Source organism: Macaca fascicularis, chromosome 15 (assembly GCF_037993035.2).
Source record: "Macaca fascicularis isolate 582-1 chromosome 15, T2T-MFA8v1.1".
Classification (NCBI taxonomy): Eukaryota; Metazoa; Chordata; class Mammalia; order Primates; family Cercopithecidae; genus Macaca; species Macaca fascicularis.
The window spans coordinates 35,585,054-35,612,875 of NC_088389.1; the positions used below are offsets into that span (position 1 = coordinate 35,585,054).

A 27,822-nucleotide genomic window follows, 5' to 3' on the forward strand; every position below is an offset into this window, starting at 1 on the left:
AGGGCTTTACAGTTAGCAGGTGGTGAAGTCAGCCAAAGCTTGTGTCCTTTCCTTCAGGGCAGCAAGTTCCCCCAAGCAGGTCCATAGATGCTGTTTGGGAACCAGGGCCTTGAGTTGAAAATCTTAAGAATCTGCCTTTTGTTCTATTCTACTGCAGCTGAGCTGCAGACAAAGCCGTAAGACAAGTCTTTCCCACTCATCCCTCCCCTTCCCACAGGCAGAGGAGTCTCTCCCCATGGCCACCACCACCACAGGCCCATGGGGAGTACTGCCTGGGCTGCCACCAATGTTCACGCAAGGCCAAGGGTTCTTCGATAAGCTTGTGGTGAATGCTGCCAGGCCTGGGACTCACCTCTCAGGGCAGTGGTCTCCCCTCTGGCCCAGGTCAGATCCAGAAATACTGTGCAAGAGCCAAGGCCTAGAATCAGGGACCCTGAGAGCCCACGTGGTGCTCTGCCCCACTGTGGCCGAGCTAGTACCTAAGCTGCAAGACGAAATCCCCTTTACTTTTCCTCCTGCTTTTCTTAAGTAGAAGGAGTCTCTCCCCATAGCCACCACAGCTGGGAAAGTGCTAGGTCACATCTGAAGTCAGCACATCTCAGAATCTCACTCAAGGGCCGTAGTGTGTACTACCTGGCTACAGGTGCTGATTATTCAGGGCCCAATGGCACTTTAGTCAGCAGGTGGTGAATACTATCAGGACTAGATCCTTTCATTCAAAACAGCAGGTTCCCTTCTGCCTTATATGGCCCATATAAGCCCAGGGTATGTCTAGAAATGTCATCTGGAAGTTAGGTCCTGGAATGGGTGCCTCAGGACTCTGCCCAGTGCCCTAATCTGCTGTGGCTGAGCTGGTATCCAAGTTGCAAGACAAGTCCTCTTTACTCTTCTCTCCTCAAGCTGAAGGAAGGAGTCTCTTTCAGAGCTGTGAGTTGCACTGCCGAGGGTTGGGAGAGGGGTGGCGCAAGCACTCTCTTGGCTATCTCAACAGGTCACATGCCCCTCAAGTCCACTGGCTCCAAGCGCAGATCAGACTTTCCTAGGAGTTGTAATCCTTGTGGCCTATACTGCCTTTCAAGTTTATTTAGAACCCCAGAGCCCTTTAGCCCATTCAGCAACTGGGATGGATGGTTCCCCTCTGGCTAGGGCTGGTCTAAATTCTCCCTCATGGGTACTAGATGAGTGTGACCTCATGTTGCTTTCCGCTGTAACAAGGCAACACTGAGTTCTAACACAAAATCCCACAACCACTACACTCTCCCTACACAGATTCTCTGTGCCATATGGCTCCTGCCGGGGATCGGGGGAGGGATGGCTCTGGCAATTCAAGACCATCTTTCCTACCCTCTTCAGTGCCTCTTTCAGTAATACAAAGTTAAAACCAGGTACTGCAATAATTTACCTGAACTTTGGTTCTAACGAAGGTGTGCATTTGTGTAGATAGTTGTTAAATTTGGTGTTCCTGTGGAGAAGACAATTGGTAGAAGCTTCTATTCTGCCTTCTTGCTCTGCCTCCTGCGTTTTTTTAACTCAAAAATTACTAAAAGAGTGGACTGTGTGTACTCAACAGTCTTTGTGTCTCTGTTGTTCTGTAATTACATAACTTCACTTCTTAAGCTCTTTGCTTGCAACCATATTGAGCTGCTACTAGGTCAACAGTAAGGCCATTGTGATGGTCTTTGTAGCATTCTAGGGATAGGGACTACAGAGGCAGAACAGAAGTAAGAAAATTCAGATTCACTGAAGTAGACTTTCCATGTTTCCCAGCCCCTTTGAATACCTTTCCTATGTATGAGGAATTTTCCTCATTATGGGTTCCTCCTTTTCAAAGCACAAACCAGAAAACTCACTTTCCCGTTATTTCTTGTAGCTGCAGTACAGACACATGAGCTGGGCTCCACTGATCAGACACAACATAAAGATAATTTTAATTCTAAGTAGAAAAAAGAGAGGAAGCAAGTATTGCACAGAATCCATTTTCCAGCAAGACTGGCTATAGAAGCAGCCTGTTTTGGGGGGCAGCAGTAGTAGGGTTTGGGCAGCAAAGGTGTCATTTGAGATGGCTGTGTCCATGGCAGTAGCAGAGGCATCTCCACTGGACAGTGGCCACCATTCCTAGGTGCAAAGCCTCCAAGCCTAATTCCCTGGTCCTCCCAGTGGCTCCATGAGCTATGTAATGTCCTATAATAAATTCCTTCCTGTTTATACAGTCTAGAGAAGGCTCTGTTGTTTGCATTGAGAGTCCTGAATGAATCACCCATTGTATTAGTCAGGGTTCTCCAGAGAAGTAGAACCAATAGAATATATGTATATTATTATTATAATTTAATTTCCAATAATCATATAATACAGGGGTTTGTGTATTATTTGATTATTGGAACTCAAATAATAATATACATCTATTGGTTACATGTGTAGGATGTGCAGGTTTGTTACACAGGTAAACGTGGGCCATGGTAGTTTGCTACACCGATCATCCCATCACCTAGGTATTAAGCTCAGCATCCTTTAGCTATTATTCCTGATGGCCCGCCTCCCACCCTCCAACAAGCCCCAGTGTGCGTTATTCCCCACCACGTGTCCATGTATTCTCATCATTCAGCTCCCACGATTAAGTAAGAACATGCAGTATTTGGTTTTCTGTTCTTGCATTATTACTGAGAGAGGTAGAAATATATATACATATATATATAGAGAGAGAGAGAGAATATATATATAAATATAAACATATATATATATCTTGAATATATATATATGGAGGATACATTATACTATATATATGCACATATCCTCCATATCCATGGGTTCCATATTTGTAAATTCAACCAAATGCAGATCAAAATATTCAAAATAATAATACAATAAAATAATACAAAGAAAAAATATAGTATAAGAACTAGCATTTACACTGTATTAGGTATTGTAAGTAATCTAGAGATGATTGAAGTTATACGGAGACTGCACATAGGTTATATGCAAATACTGTAGCACTTTATATAAAGGACTTGAGGAACCACAGATTTTGGTATCTACAGCGATCCCTGAAACAAATCCCCCACAAATACCAAAGAATGGCTGTATATAGCTTTATTTTTAGAAATTAATTCACACAATTGTTGGGGTTGGCAAACCTGAAATCCGTAGGGCAGACTAGCAGGCTGGAAACTCAGGCAGGAGTTGATGGCTATAGCCTTGAGGCAAAGTTTCTTCTTTTCCACAAAACTGCAGTTTTTGTTCTTAAGGTCTTTCAACTAATTAGGTACGGCTCACCCAAATTATTTAAGTACTCTTTTACTTAAAGTCAACTGATTGTAGATGTTAATCACATCTACAAAATACCTTCACAGCCACACCAAGATTAATGTTTGATTAAATAACTGGGTGCTATAGCCCAGCCAAACTGACAAATAAAACCAACCATCACATCCACCAAATCAAAACTCCAGGAACAAATGTTCAAATTACAAGCATTAAGATTATTTACTCTGAAGAAGCCTTTTTGGTGCATTTAGCCTGTTTCCCTTTGCAAAACTTTCATGTGCAGTTGCCCGTGCTAAGCAAAGTCTACCTAATCTAGGCACCTGCATTCAAGAGAGGAATACCTCTGGAACCCATCCCATTCTTCCATCCCCAAAGCCCTTCCCCTGGCTGCCATCAGCTCCTGGTTGGACCACAACTGTAGCCTCCTCAGTTCTGCCAGCTTCCTGTCCATCCTGCTCTGCTCTGTCGTCCACCCTTCCCCAGGGTGCTTTTTCCAAAACACTCATCTGATTGCATCTTCACTGATTAAAAGTCCCTCCAGGCCATTAAAGTGCTTGTGTCACTCAGCCCAGCAGCCATAAAGGCTTGATTACAAGCAACAGACACAAACTCCAACTGATTTAAGCAAAAGAGGAATTCCTGGAATAGGTCACCGGATGGAAGGAAAAGCTAAAGTCTTGAGAAGGGCAGGGATCCAGGCTGCCCCAGGGATCTCAGAAGCAGAAACAAATTGACCATCTTGTCAGAGCCAGCTGTGGGGATGAATCAGAGTCAGTGACCTCAGTCTCCATGTGCCAGTTTTTAAGGAGAGGTTGTCTGATTGCCCAGGATTGATTCACAGGCCCACCCCTTGCCCAGAATGCACCCCTGATAGAACCACCAAGACTGAAATTAGTAAGAGAGGAGAGGATTCTCAAGCAAAGTAAGAGGTATTAGCAGAAGAGGGGAAAGAGAATCTGCAAGAAAGGACAGGACACAAGCTCTTCATGGACACTTCCAGCATCCAAAGGATCTTTCCACATCAGAGCCACTGCTAGAGCAGGGAAGGATTGCATTCCCTAAATTCAGCAGGGGCCAGAAGGAATGATGGGAGCAGTTTCCAGGCAACTAAGGAGAAACAGGATTTTCTGGACTATAAGACAGGAGACTTAACGCCAAGGACTGTCAGACTGAACTCTAGTTTCCCCTGTTGTTTCTGGGCCATAGTTCTTCCTGAGAAATGCTAAACCCAAAGTATGGATCATGAAGAACCTTCCCTCAACCCCTCATCTTACCGCTCTGTCCTCTCTCTCGGCTGCCTACAGAGGTCCTGAGAAAAGGGTCTCGGGACTGGGGTGGAGGGCTGTCTGCCCTGAGATCACTGCTGTTGGGTCTCTGATCTTGAAGAGCGCAGTAGGGGAGGACAGAGCAGAGGGGGTTAGAGGGGAAGTTACACTTACCTTGTATATATCTATCTTATTTCATTGTTTCCTTATTTATGGTCTGTTTCTCCGCCACTGGTGTGTGAGCTCCATAAGGGCAGAGCCTTGTCTGTATTGATTACTCACTGCTGTGTCCCCACACCTGTTACAGGAACTGGCACATAGTAAGCACTTAGGAAAATACATATTTGGAACTGAATGAGTAGCCTGAATATCAGGTGGAGGCTACACTCCACCATTCTTTGACCCTGAGCCAGACAGGCAAGATCAGGCCTGGAACTGACTCAAACCAGGAATCAAGAGGAGCACAAGCTCTGGACTCAGCCTGCGTTTGGCGTGTCACACGACGACTCTGAGGCTGCTTCCTTGGTTTTGAAATGCAGATTATACCACGCACTTCACACTGTTGGTGTGAGAACAAATGAGAATTGAAAGTGTGAAACTGGCACACAGGATGTGCTCTCCTCCCCGGGTGCCCCTCTGTTGTTTGCTCTGTAAGGGAGGAAGTTGTTTTAATCAGATGATGAGAACTGAAAGTTATATCTCCCGGGGCTGGGGCAATGGGTATTTTAGGAGAGCATCCTGAAAAGGGCAGTGCCTGGCCCGCAGGGAAAAAGAAAGCACCAGTGGTAACATGTCTACACAGTGATGGGCCCAAGGATCCCAGCAGAAAATCTCATGCTGCAACCTCTAGCACGCCCAGCTGTGGCTAGGAGAAAGGCTAGCCACATTCGGTTGCCTCTGCTTTGGGGGATGGGACCAAAAGAGATATATAACAGGCAACTTTAGAAAGCGAATTTTATTAGCTTCATGAGAAACAGCTGCCATGAGTCAAGACCTGGATGGGGATAGAGCCCTGGTAGCTTCCAACCAAAGGCATGAATAAAGCCCACCTGTGCTCTCTACATCCTCAGACCAGGGTCTTAGTGGGGGTCCCAAGAAGAACACCCCACCTCCTTGCCCCCTCAGTGCAGGCACAGATTCAGGGAATGCATTCTTGTTGGACCTTAGGATCTCCCGCTCTATGATATCTCACTGAACAGGAAAATGAATCAAATCCACATTCTAGAAACTCAGATGCTGACAGATTTGGGATACGAGCCACTGTTCTGGATCATCAGCCAGGAACACAACACTTTGAATCACCAATCAGAAAGTCAAGATTCTGGAATGCCAAATAAGAACCCCTTAACTTTCTAGCAGATTTCATCAGTAGCTCCACATTCTAGAATGCCTGTGTTACAAATCAACCAGAAATCTGACATTCTAGGTTGTCAACTAAGAACCCAGTATTCTGGCAGACCAAATGAGAACTACTCCTAACAATCTGATGGGCTAACAAGGAATTCAGCATTCTGGAAGAACAAATAGAATCACAATATTCCAGATAATGAGTGAGACTTGAAGTTCTAAATGTCAGCCCCAACACTCACCATGCCAAACCAGAAAACGAGCATTTAAGACCATCAGCCCTGGCCTCAGCACTCTGGAATGACAAGCACAAAGCTCTCCCCTCCAGAATGCTGCTTTCCTGCCCCTCAGAGCTCTGTGGATGGTCGCTCCACAGCAGGCCCATCATCCTGACTGGCATCCGGCACACGGAAGGAAACATAGGGACAGGTCTTGGTGTTGAGGCAGACCAGCTTCTTCAGTGTGGCCGTCTTGACGATGTTAAAGCCCATCTCGCCACCAAAAGTGCTCGGCTTCCAGTACTCCGGAGAACAGATGGGATTCCCTAGGAGACCCTTGAGGGAAAAGGGAGCCCCAATCTCTATCATACTCTCCCCAAAGATAGAGTTTGGATGGCACTTTTCAAGAAGCAGCCCAGGGTAGAACTCCAACGCGTCAATGTCTCCATACAGCTCCTCCAACTCCGCTGCCATCTCCTTCTCTCCTACAAGGAGATAAGGGGAAACGCTAGCCTCAGATCCATGATGCCATTAAGGTCAACCTGGGGTGTGACCCTTCTCTGTCCACCTTTTTCTGGGGATAATAGGGACTCCAGGAGAATAACTTGAGCAACTGAGCATGTGCCCTAGAATTTGGCCTGGTTGGCACTGGGGAAAAGGGTCAAGAAGAAAATCACAAATTGCTCCTCCTCAGGGACTGGGTCTAGGGAAGGAAAATGCTACTAAAGAGAAAGTCAGAGGCCTAGATCTGCCCCCAAACAGCCTGTAAGCTTGAGCAACTCTGGGCCCTAATTACCTGATGATTACAGAAAGGAGAATGCTCCCCATCTTGCTTCCTTCACAGACAGATTTCAAGACCTTAGCCTGGGCCAAGCCCTTTTATTACTAGAGCTCAAAGATGTAACATGTCCGAGCTCACACAGAAATTCAGTGGCAGTGTTCCTTCTGCCCCGGGGACCATTTGCCATGGGAGACTAAAGAATAACAAAGATTGCTGTTTCAGGATCTCAGGGAGCTCAGGTACAGAATCTGCTCCACTCTGCAATACCCACATGTTCACGGATAGTGGCCAATGGGAGACAGATGTGGAGCTTCCCTGCTTTCCTGCCCAGTTCCTCAAATCCATCCTCCATTGGGAACTCTCATGGGCCATGTCACACCCTGCTTCAGTGGCTCCCCACTGTATGTGACAAGGGTTGGCAACTTGGCTGCCCAATATCTGAGGATCTTGGGGGATATATATATACTCGCATATATTTATATATATACATATATATTTATATATACATACATATTTATATAGATGTGTGTATATGTATATATGTATACATGTGTATATGTATATATGTATACATATGTATATATACTCTTCATATATATTTATATATGTATATATACTCTATTCATATATATTCATATATATGTATATATACTGTATTCATATGAATATGCAGATTCTTGGGCACCACCCAGGATGGTTGAATCAGAATCTGTAGGACAGGCATCTGAGATTTGGTATTTTAATCAGCTTTCTAAGTGATTTTTATGCAGCTGGCCCATAAGTGGGTACTTAGAAAGCACTAGACAGAATAAAACCCAAAATATTTAGTATGAAAGCCAAGATTCTACACGGTTTGGCCCCAACCTTCCATCACTAATCACCCTCACAGCATAAGCCCCTTGCCCCAGCCACATCTACGACTGTTTCCCCAGATACCTGCTGTCTGACCTCTATGCCTTTGTACTTTCTATGGCTCTGCCTAAAATGCTCCTCCTTCTCTTCTCCCACTGGAAACTGCCATTTGTTCTCCAAACCCAGCCGAAAAGTCACCTTCTCTCCCCAAGCAGGATTATTTACCACCCCGGCACAGCACTTCCACGGCCGTTATAAGTCTGGTTGTTACACATTGCCACATGTATGGTCCCGTTCTATTTCCTTGATGTCTCCCTGACTTTGCTGCCAGTCCCTCAAGGGCAGGGACTGCATCCAGGAAACAACTGCTCACCTACGAGCTCCTGGAAGGAGGTGTAGGGCTTCATGCCAAACCTCTTGCGGTACTCATTGAAGGGTTGCAGCCGCATCTCCCGAGACTCCCTGATGACATCCACAGCCACGTGCAGGACGTGGTGGTCCATGTTCCTGCCCCCACCGATCTGCCGAGAGAGAAGTACAGCAGTGGTCTGGGAGCCAGGCCAGGCTGTCCTGGAGCCTGGGTAAGTTCCTGGGACAACAACTTCCAATGGGAGTCCCTTCTGAGCTAGGATGGAGAGTGCTGGACAGCCTAGCAGCTGTGATGCTGTAGACCTGCCCCTGGGCCTGCTGCTGTCATGCTGTCTCAGGAAGCCCCTCTGAGTCTCAGCTTCTTCATTTTTTTGTGTGAGTTTTTTTTTTTAGACAGTGTCTCACTCCATTGCCCTGGCTGGAGTGCAATAGCACGATCTTGACTCAGTGTAGCCTCAACTTCCTCAGGCTCAAGCAATCCTCCCACCTCAGCTTCTCAAGTAGCTAGGACTACAGGCACGTGCCACCATGCCTGGCTAATTTTGTTTTATTTTATTTTTGTAGAGGTGAGGTCTCACTATATTGCCCAGGCTGGTCTCAAACTCCTGGCCTCAAATGATCCTCCCACCATGGCCTCCCAAACTGCCAGGATTACAGGATGAGCCATCACACCCGGCAGCTTCCTCATCTTTGAAGTGTGGAATGGACCAAGAGGACCTCTCTTGTGGTTCACACTGCTCCCCAGTCCGTTGAATTACACCAACAGGTAGTGTAACCCCCTGTGAAGGGAGGGAAAATAGGACTCAAAGCTCAGGTAACCTGGTGAGATAAAAGAGGCTGCAGAAAAAGCTTCTGATTACTAACAATTAAGGCGCATTAGTCTAAAGAAAGCTCTGGTGCTGGCCAGGCACGGTGGCTCGCACCTGTAATCCCAGCACCTTAGGAGGCCAAGGCGGGCGGATCACTTGAGGCCAGGAGTTTGAGACCAGCCTGGCCAACATAGCAAAGACCCGTCTCTACTAAAAATACAAAAATTAGCTGGGCATGGTGGCAGGTGCCTGTAATCCCAGCTATTTGGGAGGCTGAGGCAGGTGAATCGCTTGAACCCAGGAGACAGAGGTTACAGTGAGCCGAAATCATACCACTGCACTCCAGCCCACGCAACAGAGCAAGACTCCATCTCAAAAAGAAAGAAAGAAAGAAAGAAAGAAAGAAAGAAAGAAAGAAAGAAAGAAAGAAAGAAAGAAAGAAAGAAAGAGAAAAGAAGGCTCTGGTGCTTAGGATGAAACAATAATGTTCATGCTTAAGAGATAGTCATTTTAATAGAACAACTATAATTGGGCAAAAAAGAAAGGCATGGTTGGATGAAATCATATGAGCAAAGCAAGCAGAGGATGGTGCCAATTACAGCTTCACAAGCTGTGGGGCTGTTGAGGGTTGAACTGTGTTCCCCAAAATATTAAATATCTGTTGAAGTCCTAACTCTCTGCATCTGTGAATGTATCCTTATTTGGAAATGAAGTCTTTGCAAAAGTAATCAATTTCAGATGAGATCCTACTGGATTACGGTGGGCTCCAATCCAATAACTGGTGTCTTTATAAAATGAGGAAAGACAAGCTCAGGGAGTGCACCACAGGATGATAGAGGCAGAGACTGGAGCTCGATGCCTCTGCAAGCCGAGGAATGCCAGGGACTGTTGGCCACCATCAGAAGCCAAGGAGGCATAGAGCCTTGAGAGGGAGCATGGCACTGCTGACACCTTGAATTCAGACTTCTAGCCTCCATCTGTTGCTCTGAGCTTCCCAGTTTGTGGTACTTTGTTGCAGCAGCCTAAGGAAACTAATATAGGGACCTTGGGCAGCTATTCGAGCTAAGTTTGAGTTCCCACATATGTAAAAATGGGGAAGGGAAAAGCATCTACCTGATATGGCTGTGGTCTATTTAAATGGGATAAACTATGCAAAGCTGTTATCTCAGTATTGGTCACATGGGAACCCCTGAGAGGGTAGCCATGCACAATGGTTACCAGGGAAAGCCTGTCTTAACATCACTCACTCTTCTTAATATCCTGAGAGTCGCCTGTAATCCCAGCACTTTGAGAGGCCTAGGCGGGCAGATCGCTTGAGCCTAGGAGTTCAAGACCAGCCTGGGCAACATGGTAAAACCCCATCTCTATTTAAAAAAAAAAAAAAAATCTTGAGAGTCAATACATCTCTGTGGTCTTTCTGCCTTGTGCCAGGTACGATGCCAGGGCTCTTCACACACATCATCATGGTCATTCCTTGAAAATGCTTTGAAAACTGTCCAGCCTCACGCAAAGGTTACTGTCTCTGATCATGTCTTGTGTCCCCACAAAGAACCATAAAGAAACCCATAAAGAGGCCATAAAACAGCCAGCAGCTGCCCACCTGTGGCAGCAAAAGCTAATTTCAGTCAAATTATCAGAAGGAAATGGAAATCCATGTATGCCACAACTTCATGACAGGGTTTAGGGACGAGGATTAGAGAGAAGCAGAGGACTGGGAGGCAACAGGGGAGCCAGAGACTGCGATGAAGCAGATAGGAGCTTCCGAATGTGGAGAAGGGGAGATTGAGGAAGGAGTTGGCTGGGAATTGCAGGGAAAGAGAATGCGTTTGTTTGCTAGGGCTGCCATGACAATGTACCACAGACTGAGTGGCTCAAACAATAGAAATTATTTCCTCCGGCCGGGCGCGGTGGCTCAAGCCTGTAATCCCAGGACTTTGGGAGGCCAAGACGGGCGGATCACGAGGTCAGGAGATCGAGACCATCCTGGCTAACACGGTGAAACCCCGTCTCTACTAAAAAAAATACAAAAAAAAAAAAAACCAAACAAACAAAAACTAGCCGGGCAAGGTGGTGGCGCCTGTAGTCCCAGCTACTCTGGAGGCTGAGGCAGGAGAATGGCGTAAACCCAGGAGGCGGAACTTGCAGTGAGCCGAGACCCGGCCACTGCACTCCAGCCTGGGCGACAGAGTGAGACTCCTTCTCAAAAAAAAAAAAAAAAGAAATTATTTCCTCTGTCTGGAGACTGGAGGATCAAGATCAAGGTGTTGGCAGGCTTGGTATCTTCCAAGGCCTCTTTCCTTGCCTTGTAGATGGCTGTCTTCTCCCTACATCTTCATGTGGCCTTCCCTCTGTGTGTGTGACCTAATCTCTTCTTCTTATAAGGACACCAGTCACACTGGATTAGGGCCCACCCTAATGACCTCAATTAAACTTAATTACCTCTTTAAAGACTTTGTCTCCAAATGCAGTCACATACTAGGTTCTGGCGGTTAGGATTTCAACATATGAACTTTAGGGGAACCTCAATTCAGCCCACAGTGGAGGCTTATGATTTAATAAACACCATAGGCAGGCCCCATTACATATATTACCATACCCTGAATGTCCTTATGTTCCTCAAATTGCCATGTCCTCTGACTTCCATGCCTTTCACCCACGCCGTAATCTCTATCTGGAACACAGCCATCCCCTGCCACTAACACCACCTCTTACCCTGGGAAATCTCTATCCCTCCTTCCAATTTCTGCTCAGACATCACTTCTTTTCCCATAACCCACAACTCTGGGTCAGATGTCCCTCCCTGACTCCCAGAGCATGGTGGGTTTTTGTACTGTGGTTTATAGCACACTCTTAGAATTCTGATAACATAGGAGAAGCTCTTAGAACAGTGCCTGACACACAGTAAGGGCCCTAATGCTGTTAGCTGTCATATGACTGCCATCACTTTCTAGGGTGTGAGCACTAAAAGATGAGCCAAGAACCACATAGGTCTTGTTCCCACTACATCTCCAGTACCTGGCGTAATGTCTGGTATTGTGGAATGAACAAATGAACCAAAGAATTCATGCAGGAATGCTTACAACTGCCCTGTAGAAGTGACATTAGCCCCATTTTACAGAAGAGGAACTGGAATTTGGACCCAGGTCTGCTGGATCCCTCAGCCCACCTGCCCTCACCAGCACTCCTCTGGGGCTTACCCGGCCAGCGCTCTGGCGAGAGAAGGCATCCACCAGGGCCTCGACCCCATAGTCCACCAACATGGAGGTGTTGAACAAGAACTGCTCGTAGCTGTACTCCTGGGAGCCCACCTTGAAGGAGTCAGGCATGAGGGGGTGCCAGTGGTAGAGATGGTTGAACTCCATGGCAATGCGGTTGCGGTACTGGAACTGGACACCAAACAGCAGCTCTGGGTCAAACTTTAGCTGCAGGAAGTAGCCACTCAGCTGCTGCACGTACTCCTCGATGACAATCCTGATGGTCTCCCCTGGGCAGGGAAGGATTGGAAATAAAGTCAGCCAAGCACAGTGATTTAGATGCCCAGCTTGGAAAGCAGGCCAGTTCATGAGAGGTGCTTGCTTTTGGTCTGTTTATTGTTGTTGTTGATGCTTATTTTTATTTTTAGAGACAAGGTCTTGGTCTGTCACCCAAGCTGGAGCACAGTGGTATAATTACAGCTCACTCCAGCCAGGACCTCCCGGGCTCAAGCAATCCTCCCACCTCAGACACCCAAGTAGCTGGGACCACAGGCATGCACCACCACACTCAGCTTTTTTTTTTTTTTTTAAGAGAAGATGGGGTCTCGCTATGTTATCCAGGCTGATCTTGAACTGCAGGCCTCAAGCCCTCCTCTCACCTCAGCCTCTCAAAAGCCCTGGAATTACAAGTGTGAGCCATCATACCTGGCTTTGCTGTTGATGTTTAATTTTGTTTGGCCTCTTCCATTTTGTCTCTTTGTAACAGGATGTGAAAATAGAACTTTTGGTCTATTTTGACTGAGGTCTCAAGACAAGAGCACCAGCTACTCCCACATTTCAGAGGGAGGTTGTAGGCCCAGCTAAGCAGGACATGCAAAGGAGGTGTCCAAGAATTGGTCTCGTGACCTCCCTCCTGAAGCCCATTAAAAGAAGGTGGAGAAACTACAAAAGATGGAAAAGTGGAGGATTTACTGGTGAGAGCTATCATCATGCTAACACCCTTGGTGATAGAGGGGGACTTCAAGGAGATCACTCAGAGCTGCTGCAGTGGCAAAAGGGAATACTGAGGACAGAAGGGGAGCCCAGCCCTAAATATATTTCAAAAAACGTATTTCCTATATGTTCTTACATAACAGGAGACTTATAAATAAATTTTTACTCTGCCCCCTTTGTAGCTATAACCAGCTAGAAAGCAAAAAGCCAGAGAAGATGCAAATTGAATATTCTGTAACAAAATTAAAACTGGGCAACTAGATACTGAAAGAAACTGATATTTAGGCCAATTAGCCATTAGACAAATTGGCTTTTAGAAGTTGATCTGGAGCTACAGACTGTGGGATCAGTAGACCTGGATTCAAATCTTGGCTTTATCACTTCGAGCCACCTGAGCTTGGGCTGAGTTACTTAATCTCTCAAAACCTCACTTTCCTTAACTGTCAAATGTGTGTTATAATAATATCAGTGTGGCCGGGTGCTGTGGCTCATGCCTATAAACCCAGAACTTTGGGATGCCGAGGCCGTAGATCACCTGAGGTCAGGAGTTCAAGATCAGCCTGGCCAACATGGCAAAACCCTGTCTCTACTAAAAGTACAAAAATTAGCCAGGCGTGGTGGTGGGCACCTGTAATCCCAGCTACTCGGGAGGCTGAGACAGGAGAATGGCTTGAACCCGGGAGGCAGAGGTTGCAGTGAGCCAAGATGACGCCATTGCACTACTGTCTGGGCAACAGAACAAGACTCCACCTCAAAAATAATAATAATAATAATAATAACATCAATGCAATACTATATTACGGTTGTTGAGAAAAGTAGATAATGAATACAGCGAAATTGCTGACACAGTGCCTGGCATAAGAGGGTGTGTCCATATATGTCGGCCAAAAGTAGGAATACTAAGTGTAGACGTGAGGGGGAATCCCTTTCCAATACTCACATGTCACAGAAGATCAGACTGAGGCTTGCAACCCCTTCCCATTCAAGAAGATACCCCTTCGTGATGGAGTGGAAGTAGCATAAATTTTGGTGGCAACCAGACCTCAAGTCTCCATCTGCTGAGTGTCCCTGGAGAATTCACTTAACCTCCCTGAATCTTGATTTTCATAGGGTAATCATACCTGGCTCATGAGGTTGTAGGGGAGTTAAATGAAGCACTGGATGTGTGGTGCCCTAGGGTCCTGCCTTTGGTCACAGCTTCATCTCCAGCCAGTGTGCTGGGCAGCCTCCAGTTTTCTCTGGTCAAGGTCTCTGCGATGCTGAAACTTCAGAACCAGCCCCTCTTCCCTCTAGTGACTGTTCCTATTCCCAGTGCCTGGCTCTTTGTGGCTCCAGTGAATTAGGCTCTATAATTGGGACCAGACAGGCCCAGTGGTGCCCAGAGGTGGGGGAAAGGAGTTACTGGTGACTCAGAGTGAACATGGTCTGGACAGGGATGTCAGGGGCCAAGCTCCCAGGCAGGAAACCATCTGACATTTTAGGTTGCAGACTCGCCCCCATAGGGAACACAAAAATATCCTGTCCCTGAGTCATCTAGAAGCTACCAAACTGCAGGAAGGTAGATACATGCAGGGAAGGGAACATGAAGATTCCTGAAGGCAAGGCAAGCTAGAGTTTGACCCTGCACATGCTGGGGACCACAAGTGTGCATCTGGGTGCAGCACATGGGGGAACTGAGACTCAGGGTGGCTAATCAAATGTGCTGAGTCACCCAGCTAATAATCAACCATCACAGTCATCCATTTTTCTGAAGGCCTGCTATGTGCTAGGTGCCTTCCCATCCATGATCTCAATAAATCCTTACAATCATCATTCACCCCAATGTACAGATTTGGAGACCGAGGTTTACAGAGGTTGAGGGGCCTGCTCAAGGTCTTCTGGCCACTAAGCAGAAAAGCAAGGATTCTAATCCCAGCCTCCACCTCTAAATACCCCCCAGCCCTCCGCTTCTCAGGATGGAGGGCATGACCTTCCAGGGCAGGGCAGGTCTGGAATCCTCACCTATAAGGATGAGGCGGGTCGTCTGGAAAAGCTGCTCATCACCCCAGGTGGGGTGCTCAGCCTTCAGCAGGTCACACACACGATTGTGCTCGCGTAGCCAGAGCGTGGCATACAGCATGAGCCCGGGAAGCAGCCCAAACACCTCCTGGCCCACGGCCATCTGGCTCTGGGGCGGGGTGCCTCGGGGGTAGTGCATCAACACAGGCGCCTCTTCTACTGAGGGCGGGTACACTTCTCCGTCCAGCACCTGTGGGATGGGGCCACCTGGCAACCTAAGGTTGGGGGTCACCCCCAGCTGCCCACAACCAACTCCCTCCCACTCCTGCTGGAGCTGCCAGTTCCCCTCAGCCAAGGCTGTTGATTCCACCTCCAAAATGTCTCTTAAAATCAGTCCCCTGCTCTCTATCTCTACCACCACTACCTCAAGCAACCCACCCTCATCTTCCACTCTGACTCCTTTCCCTAAGCGGGTTCCCTATGTCCACTCCTATCCCCAGACAGGCCAGTCTCTACACTGCACCCAAGCAAAAAAGAAGAAAAGAGAGAAAAAAAAAAAAACATTAAAAAGAAAAAATATTACATCATGAGCTGACTTAAAACCTTTCCAAATACTCTCTCTGCTCTTGGCAGAAAGTAGAATTTCTTAACACGGTCCCCACAGACATCTCCACCTTCCCATAAAGTCATTGTTACCCTCGATCGCTAGGCTCAACAAATGCTCCCATTTTTATACTCCCTCCAAGTCGCCAAGCTGCTCTCCACCTCTAAGCCTTTGTACTTGTTAAACCCTCTACCTGGAAAGTCCTCTCCCATTCCTAGCATCCCTAACTCCTCCTTATCCTTCATGCAACTCTGGGTTTATTTGTAACTTCCTAGGGAAGTTTTACCCACCATCCAAACACTCTAGTGGCACTCACAGCTTCTCCTTGGTGGCAGCTACAAGTGTACCTAATTATTTGGCAACTTCTCCATTCATTCAGTAAATACATGCCAAGAGACTACTACATGCCAAGTCCTGTTCTTAGTCCTAAAGATTCAGCATCGAACTTTGCTTTGGTGCTTGCCTAAGATTTACATGATCCAATATGGTAGCCACTAGCCATGTGTGGCTACTGAGCACTAGAAACTTGGCTAGTGTGAATGGAGAACTGAATGTTACTTAGTTTATTTTATTTAGGTTTTTCTTAATTTCTATTTGAATTTTAAAACTGATACTTCAGCTGTTGGAAAATCTTTAAGGATGCATGGAACAAGTCGGACGTGTCACAAGTTGGACATATCACTCTACTTATTCAGCTGTACATTTTATGAAATCTTAATACAGATTAGATCACTCCAGTGAAAACTGAGCATCCAAATTGAGAAGTCCTGTGAGTGTGAAATATATACCAGATTTTGAAGCTTCAGCATGAAAAAAGAATGTGACATATTTTATTAACAATGTATTGATTACATGTTAAAATGCTAATCACCTGGACATATTGCATTAAGTAAAATGTATTATTAAAATCCCTTTCACCTGTTTCTTTTTCCCTCTTAATATGGACATTAGAAAATTTTAACTATGTATGTGGTTCACATTATATTTCTGTTGGACAGTTCTGATTTAGACAAAAGCCCTCATAGAATGAGCATCCTAGAGTTTGTCTGTGGTTTTTTGAGGGCAGGGCCCATAACTATAATGGTCACTACTCAATCACCTGTGCCAGGTATACTCTCGTGTCCAATTAATATTGTGGAATAATTAAATAAATACATGCAGACTACAAATGTTCATCTCCTATTGAGCTCCAAAATCCACCTCCCTGGCTGACATGGGAGGCCACGTCTGCTCCTCACTGGCTTCTCACACCTGCTGCCTCCTCCCAGGGTATACTGTCACTCCTGGCACACGCCTCCCACTCCCGTGGTTGGCCCTCTCAGGACATGACCCAGAGCCCTCCCACCCCCAAGCAGTCTTTGCCAGGGAAGACCATGGGAGACCCTTCCCTCTGCCCTACCCCCTGGTCCAGCACTACCTGGTATTTGAGTTTCCCATCCTTAAAGAGCCGCAGTTGATACTGACGTTCCAGATTGTCTCCATAAATGTGACCGAGGTCTACCTGTGGATAGAGAGGAGGTCCCTCAGGTCACCAGGGTTCCGGCCCACTGTCGATGACATGTGTGTGCCAAATTAGGTCCAGAGCAGTTCTGAGCCCTTCCTAGGTACTCACCCCATGGCCCAAGGCCTTGGTGAAGCCAGGACCCATCTTGCCAGAAGTTTTGAAGAACTGGTGGGTGAAGTGTTGTGCAAAGAAGGCAAACATGAGGTTCGTGCCTTGGGGGTCAGGTATGAACTTCCTCCTGAGCAGGAAGCGGCGGGCCAGGAGCTGGGCATCTGGCAACTGCTTCTTCCCTGGTTGCGGGATAGGAAACAGCAGTACCTTCTCCTATCTGGATCTTGCTGCCCTAGGGACATCTGGGCTCACCAGGCAAACTGGCCCAAGCAGGAAGCCCAGAGTGGCCTCCTCAGGACCACCTCCCCACCACCACCAAGTAACTCACTCTACCAAAAGACTCTCGAAGTATTTATGGGTGAAGTGGCATGATTCTTAGAATTTTAAGTGGCATGATTTTTAGAATTTGATTTAAAATACTTTACAAAAGTATGAGAGGTGAGAAATGAAATAAGATGAAGAAATTGTGGGTAAATGTTGAAACTGAAAGATGGGTACCTAGTTCATTCTACTTTTCTCTCCACTTTTGTGCATCTTTGCAATTTTGCCATAATGAAACGTTTCACCAAAAAGAAATAAAGAAACAGAAAAAAACAAACATGCACTCTCTTCCCCTGAGTCAAGGTTGCCTGTGTCTGCAACTGACTATGCCATTTGCTAGCTGTGTGAACACAGATAAGTCATCTCATCTCTCTGAGTGTCAATTTTTCCATCTTTAAAAAGGGGCAGATGATGCCCATTTGATACAGTGAATCTGAGGATTGCAAGAGATAATGTAAGCATGGCAGAGAACCAGTGGGTATAATTTTTTTAAATCAAAGATCAGAAAGCTTTTTCTGGAGAAAGCCAGATAGTAAACATTTTAGTCTTTGTAGACCATACAGACATGTCACATCTATTCAGTTTTTGCTATTGTAGCAGGAAAGCGGTCACAGATGACACATAAACAAATGCATGTGGCTATGTTCCAATAAAACTACTTACAGAAATGGGGGGGTGGGCTGAATTTGGCCTGCAGGCTGTAGTTTGCCAATCTATTTTTTTTATTTATTTATTTATTTATTTATTTATTTATTTATTTATTTATTTATTTTTGAGACAGGGTCTCACTCTATTGCATAGGCCAGAGTGCAGTGCCACTCTGCACTCTGGCTCACTGCAGCCTTGACCTCCTGGGCTCAATTGATCCACCCACCTCAGCCTCCTGAGTAGCTGGGACTACAAGCACACACAACTACACCCAGCTAACTTTTGTATTCTTTTGTAGAGAAGGTGTCTCGCCATGTCATCCAGGTTGGTCTTGAACTTCTGAGCTCAAGCAATCCACCCACCTCAGCCTCCCAAAGTGCTGGGATTACAGGCGTTTGTCACCACACCTGGCCCTGTCAACCTATTTTAAATGATGCCAATCTTTCTATGTCTGGCATAAAGACAAGTCATCCTTAGAATAAGTATTGAGAGGCCTTCCTTAATTATGTCAGTGTTAAATGAGTTGTCACCCAATGCCCTCACAGAAAGGAACAGAATATTTTGAGTTCTGGTAAAGGCACCTCTTCACAATGCATCAAGATGTGAGCCCTGCTGTTGAAGGTTCAAGATCAATGGAAATTATTTGGATTAAGATGACTGACTGGGTTCCTCTGGCAGCAAAAAATATCAAGTACCCCTAAAGAAAATCCACCAAAAGGGAAGTCAGAGGGAGTGATCAATCAACCGTAATTTGGAATCATCACTCACTGACACTGGGCAAGCATTGATTTCAGCAAAGTTGGCAAGACCTAGCTATCCTGGTAGAACGGTCATGCTTTGGGAATAGCAGCTAACCATGTGATTGAAAATCATCAGAGTAGTGCCCCAAGCAGGGACAGGGTGCGAGGTCTTGAACCCAAAAAAGGACACAACCATGAGGCTGCACAGGACTGGCATTCAACAGTGCCACCATGTGGCAGGAACTGAAGTATAGCAGCAGTGGACTAATGAGCCTCTCTTGTCCTCTCTGTACTTGACAATGAACAGATGGGTCTGAAATGAATAATATCCCAGGTTTTTGGATAATTGCAGGTGGCATGGGAAGGTCTTACAAGGAAGAACCCTGCCAGTGTGGCTAAGTGGAGTCTTGAGCAATGAAAGAAAAAAATGTGACTTATTTGTACCTTACACTGGTGAAGCAAGTAAAACTACTTACATTTGTAAAGAACCAAACACAGAGACAGCACCCAATAAATAGCTCACTATTCATTCTTTCCTACATCATAACTTCCAAGTCACATCCACCTCAGCGGGACCTAACTCATCATTAGAAAAGGATCAAGCAAAGAGGCACCCTGGAACTATGGAAACATCGGTCTGACTCTACGTGACCTCAGGCAAGACCCTCTGCTGCCCTTTCCTGTTCTCAGCCCAGGCTCTGGACATGTCATATGTCTTGCTTTGGTCTAGCCATCTGCAGAATTGGGTCAATAATTGTTCTTCTGCCTGATTTTTTCCAAAGAGGAGAACTGAGCACCTCCTGTGATCCCCAGGTCCAGCTCCTCACCCCATTTTACCTTTGGTTCCCATGGGCGTGGGGCAGTCTTTAGGCACAGAGGGCAGAATACGAGTGTAATAGCTCACGTTGGAGAAAGACTCCCAGCTGATGTAGTCATGTGCTGAGTTGTAGGTGGGGGGACTGGGGATAAGGTTGGAGCGCACTGCAGAGAGCAAAAATAATGGTGACAAGGGTGTTTCCACCCCCAGCTCCACCCCAGTTCCTGCCTCCTCCTGGATTGGGGCTTATTTTATCTGGCATCATAGACTCTCCCCACCCACTACCCTTATCAGATGTCAAGAATTCAAAAGGACTGGCAGGATTGCTTGCTCCCCCAGGTCAGGGGGCCCTGCCCCACACCCACCTGTGAGTACCAGGCGCATGAGCAGCTCTCGGATGAAGGTGGCATTGACAAACTCCCAGAACCAGCGCCCGTGTGTGAGCAGGAAGTGGGTGAAAGAGGGGCTGGGCCGCAATGAATTCCGGAGCCAGGTCCATAGGCCAGCTGCAGGAGCAATGGGAGTCACTCAGTTCGTCCCTCCTAGCAGGACCAGAAGTAGCCAGGGTGGAAGATGAGGCACTGAGGACAAGGGCCGGGATGGAACAGAGTAGCACCTATGGGGAAGTGGGTAAGGATGGAACCTTGGGAGCAATGACACATGACAGAGCCAGAACCAGGCATGAGGACAGGGGCCAGGGCATGTGGTGAAGACTCACCATGGAACCCAGAAGCAGGGAGTAAGGGTGGACCAAGCGTGAGAGCTCATGCTGAAGCCAGGTCAGGGAGAGGGGCAGAGCCAGGCAAGGAAGGAGAACAGGGCCATGGCCAGAGAGGAGGGTAGGAAGTTAGGGTCTAGGAGAAGGGGCCCAGGGAGCAGGAGGGTGCAAGAGGGCAGGAGTGAGGGCTGAAGGCCCAGCTCACGGATGGTGCAGTTGGGGCCGGAATAGCCCGTGCGGGTGCAGTCACACTGGTAGCGGTCAAGGCCGAAGCGGACACAGATGCCCTGGTGCTGGCATGGATAGTAACAACAGGGATTCACTGTGGGTGAGAAATTGAGGTCAGAGACCATGCTAGGGTGGCCTCCTAACCCCCATCTAGCCCCTGATGGGGGAATGAGGGGCCAGAGGCGTGGACTTAAGTTGCAGCTCCGTCCTGAATCACGGGGTACCAGAGCTCCAGGGTTCCCCCAAGAGCCCCCCACCGTTCCCACCTCTGTGAACATAAAGCCCGAATCCTGACATTTCCACGCCCTGCTCTGGAACTCCAGCCTAGCCCACATCAGGCCCCCAGGGGAAGAGCCCCCTCCCTCCCTATTGCCACCAAATGGCAGCAAGAGAAGAGTCCAGAGCCCCGGCTGTGACACTGAAGGTTAAGAAAGAGCTGATAAAACTCCACAGCCACAAGCTTCTAGAGCGTTCACTTCCTGCCTAGTCAGAGTCCAGCAGCAAGGGCAGGCCGGGGCGGGGGGCGGTCAGAAAAGGGACAAGGATGAGGAGGGGGACTTCTCCCAGACCACCACCCCAGGCTCTGAGCACCTGAACACTAGGAAAACGAGATCCCTCACCACCCCTCCATTTCTGCAGAAGGTAGAGAAGAGCAGGTATCATTATGCCCACATTGCAGATAGGGAAATTGAAGCCAGAAAAAGGGAGAGCCAGACCTATCGTCCCACAAGTCTCACCAGACCAAATGCCCATCCCTTCACTTCCACTCCACCCCCACAGCCTCAGCAGCCAAGTCTAAGGAAAGAAGTTTTCCAGAACCCTGGGGACAGAGGATGGGTGTGCAGAAGGAGGGGGACTCCAAGGCCTCAGCTGCCTCAGCCCCCATTCCTGATGGAATCAGACTTGGCCGGCATCAGGGTGGGGTCTGGGCTCTAGGATCCAGAGGAAGGTCACAGACCAAGGGAATAGGAGAGATAGGACTGGAAAGATCTCCTGGGAGGGTGCGTGGAGCTCTGGCGTCCACCCTGCTGCCTCCTGGAGAAACTCTATGAGGAAGTCCCTCTCAGCATCTAACCCAGATCCCTCAGACCACCACACCCTTGCTAAATCTGCCTCCGTGATTCTTTAGCAGCAAAGTTACAGACTCCTCAGGTTCAGTAGGATCCACTATCACCCCCACCACCACCACTGCTCAGTGAAGGAAGCTGAGGTTCAGGGAGAGGTAACAACTTGGCCAACGAAACAGAACAGAGCTGGGTAGACCAAAAACTCCTAGCTCCTGGCAGAAGGCTCCATCTCTGACCTTACCCAGAAAACGCCGGGCTCCTTTCTGCAAACATACTTCCTTATCTGGGCTCAGAGCCAACGTTATAGGGAACATGCATTCTTTGTGCAACTGGTTATTGCAGGTCAAAAGGGTAGTGAAAGGCGGGAGCAGCTGAGGATGAAATACTGTCATCTCGGGGTGCTAGGATCAGAGAGCATGACCCTGGGCAAGACCTGTCCCCATCCCCTGCCCTGGTCTCAGTCTCCTCACTTCACAGCACAGGGCTTGACCCGGGCAGCAGAGTCCTCTTAGTCCCCACGTCGAAGACAGAAACACCACCACACACACACACACACACAAGCAAGGACCACAAGAATCATGCAAATAGTTTTGCTTAAGCCCTGGCAACTCCCTACAGCCCCACAATGGCCCCAGCAGGGGTGTAGGAGGGAGGGGTCGGGGGAAGAAGGCTGGACAAAAAGGCTTTATCAGGCAGCCACAGGCGAACCTGGCAGGCAGGATCCAGGGAAAGGGCCTGGCAGTACCCCAGCCCCGCCTCCCCCAGCCACAGGCCCAGAAAGGCCAAGAGTCCTCTGGATCAGCCCCCATGCTGGCTCAGAGGTCTGCTCCCCCGAGAAAGGACTTGTCACTCTTGCTGGAACTCTCCTTCTTGCCCCTCCTGCTGGCCTCTCTCAACTGCCCAGGAGCTCCTGTAGCACCCACTGCCCAGCTCCCAACCCTGGCACATAAGGCCCTCTAGGACTCAGGGTCCAGTTCTACCACTCTAAGGGCACAGGGGTTAGGCCTCCCCTAGGCTCAATTTCCCCATCCCTGCCACAGCAGGGATCTCAAAATGAACTCCAGAGGTCCCCGCAGTTCAAACACGGTGCGCCAGCCCCTCCCTTAGCCCCAAACCCTCAGCGTCTCCATCCTTTATCCAGGCTGTTAGCCTCCTTAATACATTTCCTCCAAATCAGCTGAGCCCATGCCTTGCCTCCCCAAGAAGGCTTCCCCGAATGTCCACACTCCCTTCCTCCCACTCTCCCTTGTCCTGGCTCCGGGTTCCAATTCAACCTGCTCTTCTCCACCATAAGCTTCCAGGAGAAGGGACTCCCACCCCTTCCCTTCCCCGGCTTTCTCTTCCCCCAGTACAGGCTATGCACACAACTGGGGCTTAACCCAGGTCTGAGATCCAGATGTGGTAGCCAGAGCTTAACGAATGTTCGTGGAATAAATAAAATGAAGTGAGGAGACTGGCCACCTCCACCCTGACTAAAGGGAGTCCCTCATCTTCCAGACCCTCAACAGCTGTCTGAGGTGGAGCCAGAAGGCCTCCCGCTGTGGCCCTAGAGCTCTGCCTCCGCAGGCAGAAAAGCCACAAGCTCCAGACGCTGAAGCTGGAATGGCTGCCCACACCCTCCCCGCCAAGAGAAGCTGTGCAGAGCTGAGGCTCCTCCCTCCCAGGCCAGCCTGTCCAGCTTCCCCCCTCCTCCCCCGCGCTCCCCATGTTCTTTCCATAAACACCAGCTGCTCCGGGACAGGAAAAGTTCTCCCAGGAAGGACAACAGTGGGTCTGCTGCTGGTGCCCCAGGGCACCAGGTTGGGCAGAGAGGAGACTGGGTGCCACTAGACTACAGCCGGACCATCACAGTCCAGCCAGAAAGCCAGGGCTCTAGCTGACCAAGTCCACAACCTTCCACACCAACACTCATTTATCTCCCCAGTACTCCCTAGGAGAGGTAGATGAGACTCCCCATTGCACAGTGAGGAATGTGAGGCCCAGAGAAAGCAGGAGGCTTGCCCAGATCCCTCTGCTTTGAAGTTGCAGAGTCAAGACTTAAATTTCCTCCTCCTCCTACTCCTGGAGGTGCCCAGGACTGGATTTGGGGAAGGGATGGAAAGGGAGAGTCGCTTTGATGCACAGACTGGGGATGACCCAGGTGAGGTGGATTTGTCACATTCCTTCAAAGTGAACCTTGAAAATCCAGAATGAATGAAACCAGGACCCAGGGGGATCACCATCTCCAGCCATAACCAGACCTTTAGGAAGTATTCATGCAGGAAGGCCTTCCTTCGGTCTAACTTCAATCCTACATGTTTTCATACCAACTCAGTTCTGCGCTCAGTGGAGGATATCCCTGTTCATCAAGAAAGAGAACCAGGGAGATGCAGGCACCGAGTCTAATTCAATTTGAGTCCCCCACACTCAGCACAGGGCCAGACACCAAGTAGTTGCTCGGGAGAGCTGTATTAGAGAGCGGATGCTCTTACTGGCTGTGCATTCTTGCACAAGTCCCTCCCACCTCTGGACCCTCATTTTTCTGTATATCCCATGAAGGGGGTGCAGCAGGTGGGCTAAAGGAGGCCTTCCATTCGACGTCCAGGCCTTCTACTCTGGGTAGAACCAATCTGTCCCTCTCCATTATTTGTATCAGTACAACCTTCCCACAACTGTCCCATCAGCAGAGAACTGTCCCATTTGCTCTCACTGAGTCCCCAAGACACGTAGAGGCAGACGTGACCAGCACACCACACTGCATGCCAGACACACGTGGTGGAAAGGCCAAGCTGGTAGTCCCCACCCCCACAGATGAGGACTGTCCAGGACTGCCTGGTTCCAGAACCTTTCCAAGGGTTTGGGGAAGGAAACATCCCCCAGCCCAAAAGTCAGGGCTCCAGGTCCAGGACTGAGCGTGACTAGGGGATAGGCACAGCCAGGGAACACCAGGTCCTCCAGGATGCGGAGGCGTCAGGCTGCAAGACTGCCCAGTGAAGAGGCAGGACCCAAATCCCCTAAAGAATAATATTTAGAGAGGCTCTGGGGACCTGGCAGCCAGAGAGAAAAAAAAGGGTGAAGGACGCTGACTGGTCTGGCCTGGGTCCCAGTTCCCACACCTAAGCACCACCGCACCAGACCTAGACAACTGGGCCCAGCAGCTGGAAGATCCTGCTGGAGAGGAAGCCCCCTCCTGGTCCACAGACCCAGCTGGTGCTGGCAGAGCAGGTGCAGGCACCTGGGCAGCCTTGGCACGGCTGGGATCTTGCCCCATGTGCCCGGGTCAGTTGGCCTGGGGCTCCTCTGCCTGGCACACAGCTCTGGTTGCCAGGTCGTGCCCTATCCCCATCTAGAAGATGGGCACTGAGTCAGGTCCAGAGACTAGAGGGGAAGTACTTGAGGATTCAGGGTTCACCGGTACAGCCTTGCCTCCGGGCTGGCCTCCATCTCCTCCCCTAACAGAGAGGGAAAGCAGCATTCTCTCCCTCCGCCTGCCCTCTCAGGTGAGTGCAGCCCTCATCTCTTCATCTCCTTTGCCTCTAGAGGCAAAACACAGGCTTTGGCTTCCTGGGGCAGATGCCCAAGTAGCTTGACCCTCAGTTTACTTGCAGACTTGGAAATACGAGGGCAACCCAGACCTTTTGCCCCTGCACTCCACCTGTCATTCGTTCTTTCCTAAATCCTTGCAGGAGCCTCAGTACCGGTTTTCCGGCCTCCAGTCTCATCCCGACATTATGCATCCATTCTCAGCCTCCTGCTCCCAATTACCCTTACGGTGTTTCATGGTCGAGTCTCTTACTGTTTCCCCCACCCGCCACCTCCTTCAAGGTCCAGTCCAAAAGTCATCAGATCCAAGAAGCCTCCCACAATTCTTCGCACTGAGAGGCAGCTGCTCCCTCCCCTGAGTTCCGCACATCCCTGCTCCCTCCCCTGGGCTCCTCACACCCCTGCTCCCTCCCTTGAGCTCTCCACACCCCTGCTCCCTCCCATGGGCTCCCCACACCCCTGCTCCCTCCCCTGGGCTCCCCACACCCCTGCTCCCTCCCCTGGGCTCCGCACAGCCCTGCTTCCTCCCATGAGCTCCGCACAGCCCTGGTCCCCTTGGATGACAGTCTGTTGGCATTTCTGGCTCCACCATCAGCCTGTGAGCTCCTCCCAGCTCTGTGTCTCCAGGCCCCAGCCAAAGACTGGTATAAATAAGCCCTTGGGAATGAAAAAAAAAAAAAAACAACTCCATGTAAACATTTATTATATAAAAGGAAACCGAAAAGGCAAAGAACAAAAGAGCATAGACCGTGGCTCATTGTGCATTAGTGAATGGACTAAAAAAGAACACAGGCGAGTAGCCCTGTATACCAAGAGTGCCTGGATGGAGCCAGCTGGGGGCTCAGAGGAAGTGCTGGGCTGATCCAGGGACTGACAAGATGGTTCAGCGAGGCAGCCTGATGAGCCCCTTCTACTCCCCACCACCAGCTCACTGTGAGGACTCAGACAAGTGGCCTCACCCCCTCTGGGCCTCAGAGTCCCCTTCTGTAGACTGGGTCTAACGCACGTCTCTGGCAGGGCTGTTGAGAGCACCAAAGAAGTGGATGTCCACAACCAACCTTTGTAAACTTTAAAGTGCTGGCCACATGAGTCTTCCTCCTCTTCTTCCCATAAACCAGACTTTCATTCAACCCAAACCCTTTCCTAAAGCACCCTCCATCCTCTCTTTGGGTTCCCTAAATGCCACCCACCCAAAGCCTCTGTTTCAGGAAACTTGGTCAGATCCAAAGTCCACGTACATATCTTTCCTCTCTCCCCTAAGCACCAGATCCTCAGAGCATCACAGCAGAAAGTGCAGACCCCTTCTGCCCCCTCCTGCCCTCTCAGGGTCTCATTGTAGAGATTTGACACAGCTAGGTGGTGGAGGAAACGATGTCCAGCTGGGACAAACGCTCACACACACGCACACACACAGAAACAGTAAGCTGGGGGAGGAAGGTTGGCTGAGGGAGGAGCTGAATTCCTTTACCTGGAACCTGGCACATGCATGGGGGAGGGAGGGGCGGAATTTCCCCATCAACCTCCCCCATGAAACCCAGAGTGGCTCAGGGTCCATTGTGGGTAGAAGCAGCTTTCTGTAGAAAGACCTTGTGAAGTGTGTGGAGGCAGACAGACCTGAGTTCAGATCCTGGGCCCACCATGTGTTGTGTGAGCTTGGGGGATCATGGCACCTACTGAGCCTCAGTTTCCTCATCTGCTCAATGGGGATCTCTTAAACCCCAGAGGAAACATCGCGGCTCCTAAATGTATTTCTATCTCCCGTGTTCTCCCAAAGTCTTCACCAGGGGAGACCTTCTCCACTGGCAATGGGAATCAGGATGGGCTCCCAGACGGTTAGTGGCTGGAGAAAGGGAACTCATTTCCCTTGGTGCCTGCGGCTTCCTCCCAAAGAGGCCCCTATAGGAAACAGTGGGGTTGTTGGGTGCAGAGGCTGCTTAGACATCTCGGGCCCAGAACAGGTGAGGGGGGTGGATAGGGACTGTCCCTTCTCCCCAAGTCGGCACCAGATCCCACTCTGCTGTTTCCCCTGAAGGGCCCATTAGCCAAGGCCACACTCCCGGGGGGCTTCAGAGAGCCCCCATCCGTCCAAAAGACTCAGCCTCAGTCCCCTTTCTCAGCACCGCGAGCAGAAAGGGAAAGCTGAGCCCGCTGGAGGGGAAGGGGGGGTTGAAACCAGACCAGGGGCGCAAGACCGGGGGTTCCCGTGGGGAGGGATGGGCCGCCTACCTGGCGTGGGCGCCCCTGGGTCCGCTAGCAGGACCGGGAGCTGCGGCAGCAGGAGCAGGAGCAGCAAGAACTGGAGCAAGAGACTTCCTGCAGAGGAGAGAGACGAGGGGCTGAGCCTGGCATTCAAGGCTCCGCCAGGAGGCCAAGAAACTTCCTGGCCGCGCAGGGCACCGGGGTCGCACTCACGGCTCATGGCGCGGCTGCTGGGGTGCGGGACGCAGAGTGCAGG

General features: G+C 49.2%; 1 protein-coding gene across 6 annotated transcripts; it reads right to left on the reverse strand.

Annotated features, from left to right (window-relative positions):
• Positions 1 to 3,072: 3,072 nt before the first annotated feature.
• Positions 3,073 to 27,819, reverse strand: PTGS1 (prostaglandin-endoperoxide synthase 1). Of its 6 annotated transcripts, none has more exons than XM_005580874.5 (11): positions 27,780 to 27,819; positions 27,594 to 27,680; positions 20,756 to 20,872; positions 20,198 to 20,338; positions 19,853 to 19,996; positions 17,304 to 17,485; positions 17,109 to 17,192; positions 15,091 to 15,337; positions 12,100 to 12,386; positions 8,098 to 8,245; positions 3,073 to 6,576 (listed from the first exon to the last, which is right to left on the reverse strand). In XM_005580874.5, the coding sequence occupies exons 1-11, from the start codon at positions 27,784 to 27,786 to the stop codon at positions 6,221 to 6,223; spliced, it is 1,800 nt and encodes a 599-aa protein (XP_005580931.1). In that variant the 5' UTR covers positions 27,787 to 27,819; the 3' UTR covers positions 3,073 to 6,220. The 6 variants fall into 6 exon arrangements, with proteins under 6 accessions (XP_005580931.1, XP_065386188.1, XP_045229726.1 ...); XM_065530116.2 differs by having other exon boundaries at positions 5,467 to 6,576; positions 12,211 to 12,386; XM_045373791.3 differs by lacking the exon at positions 20,756 to 20,872 and having other exon boundaries at positions 5,467 to 6,576.
• Between the last annotated feature and the right edge of the window lie 3 nt (positions 27,820 to 27,822).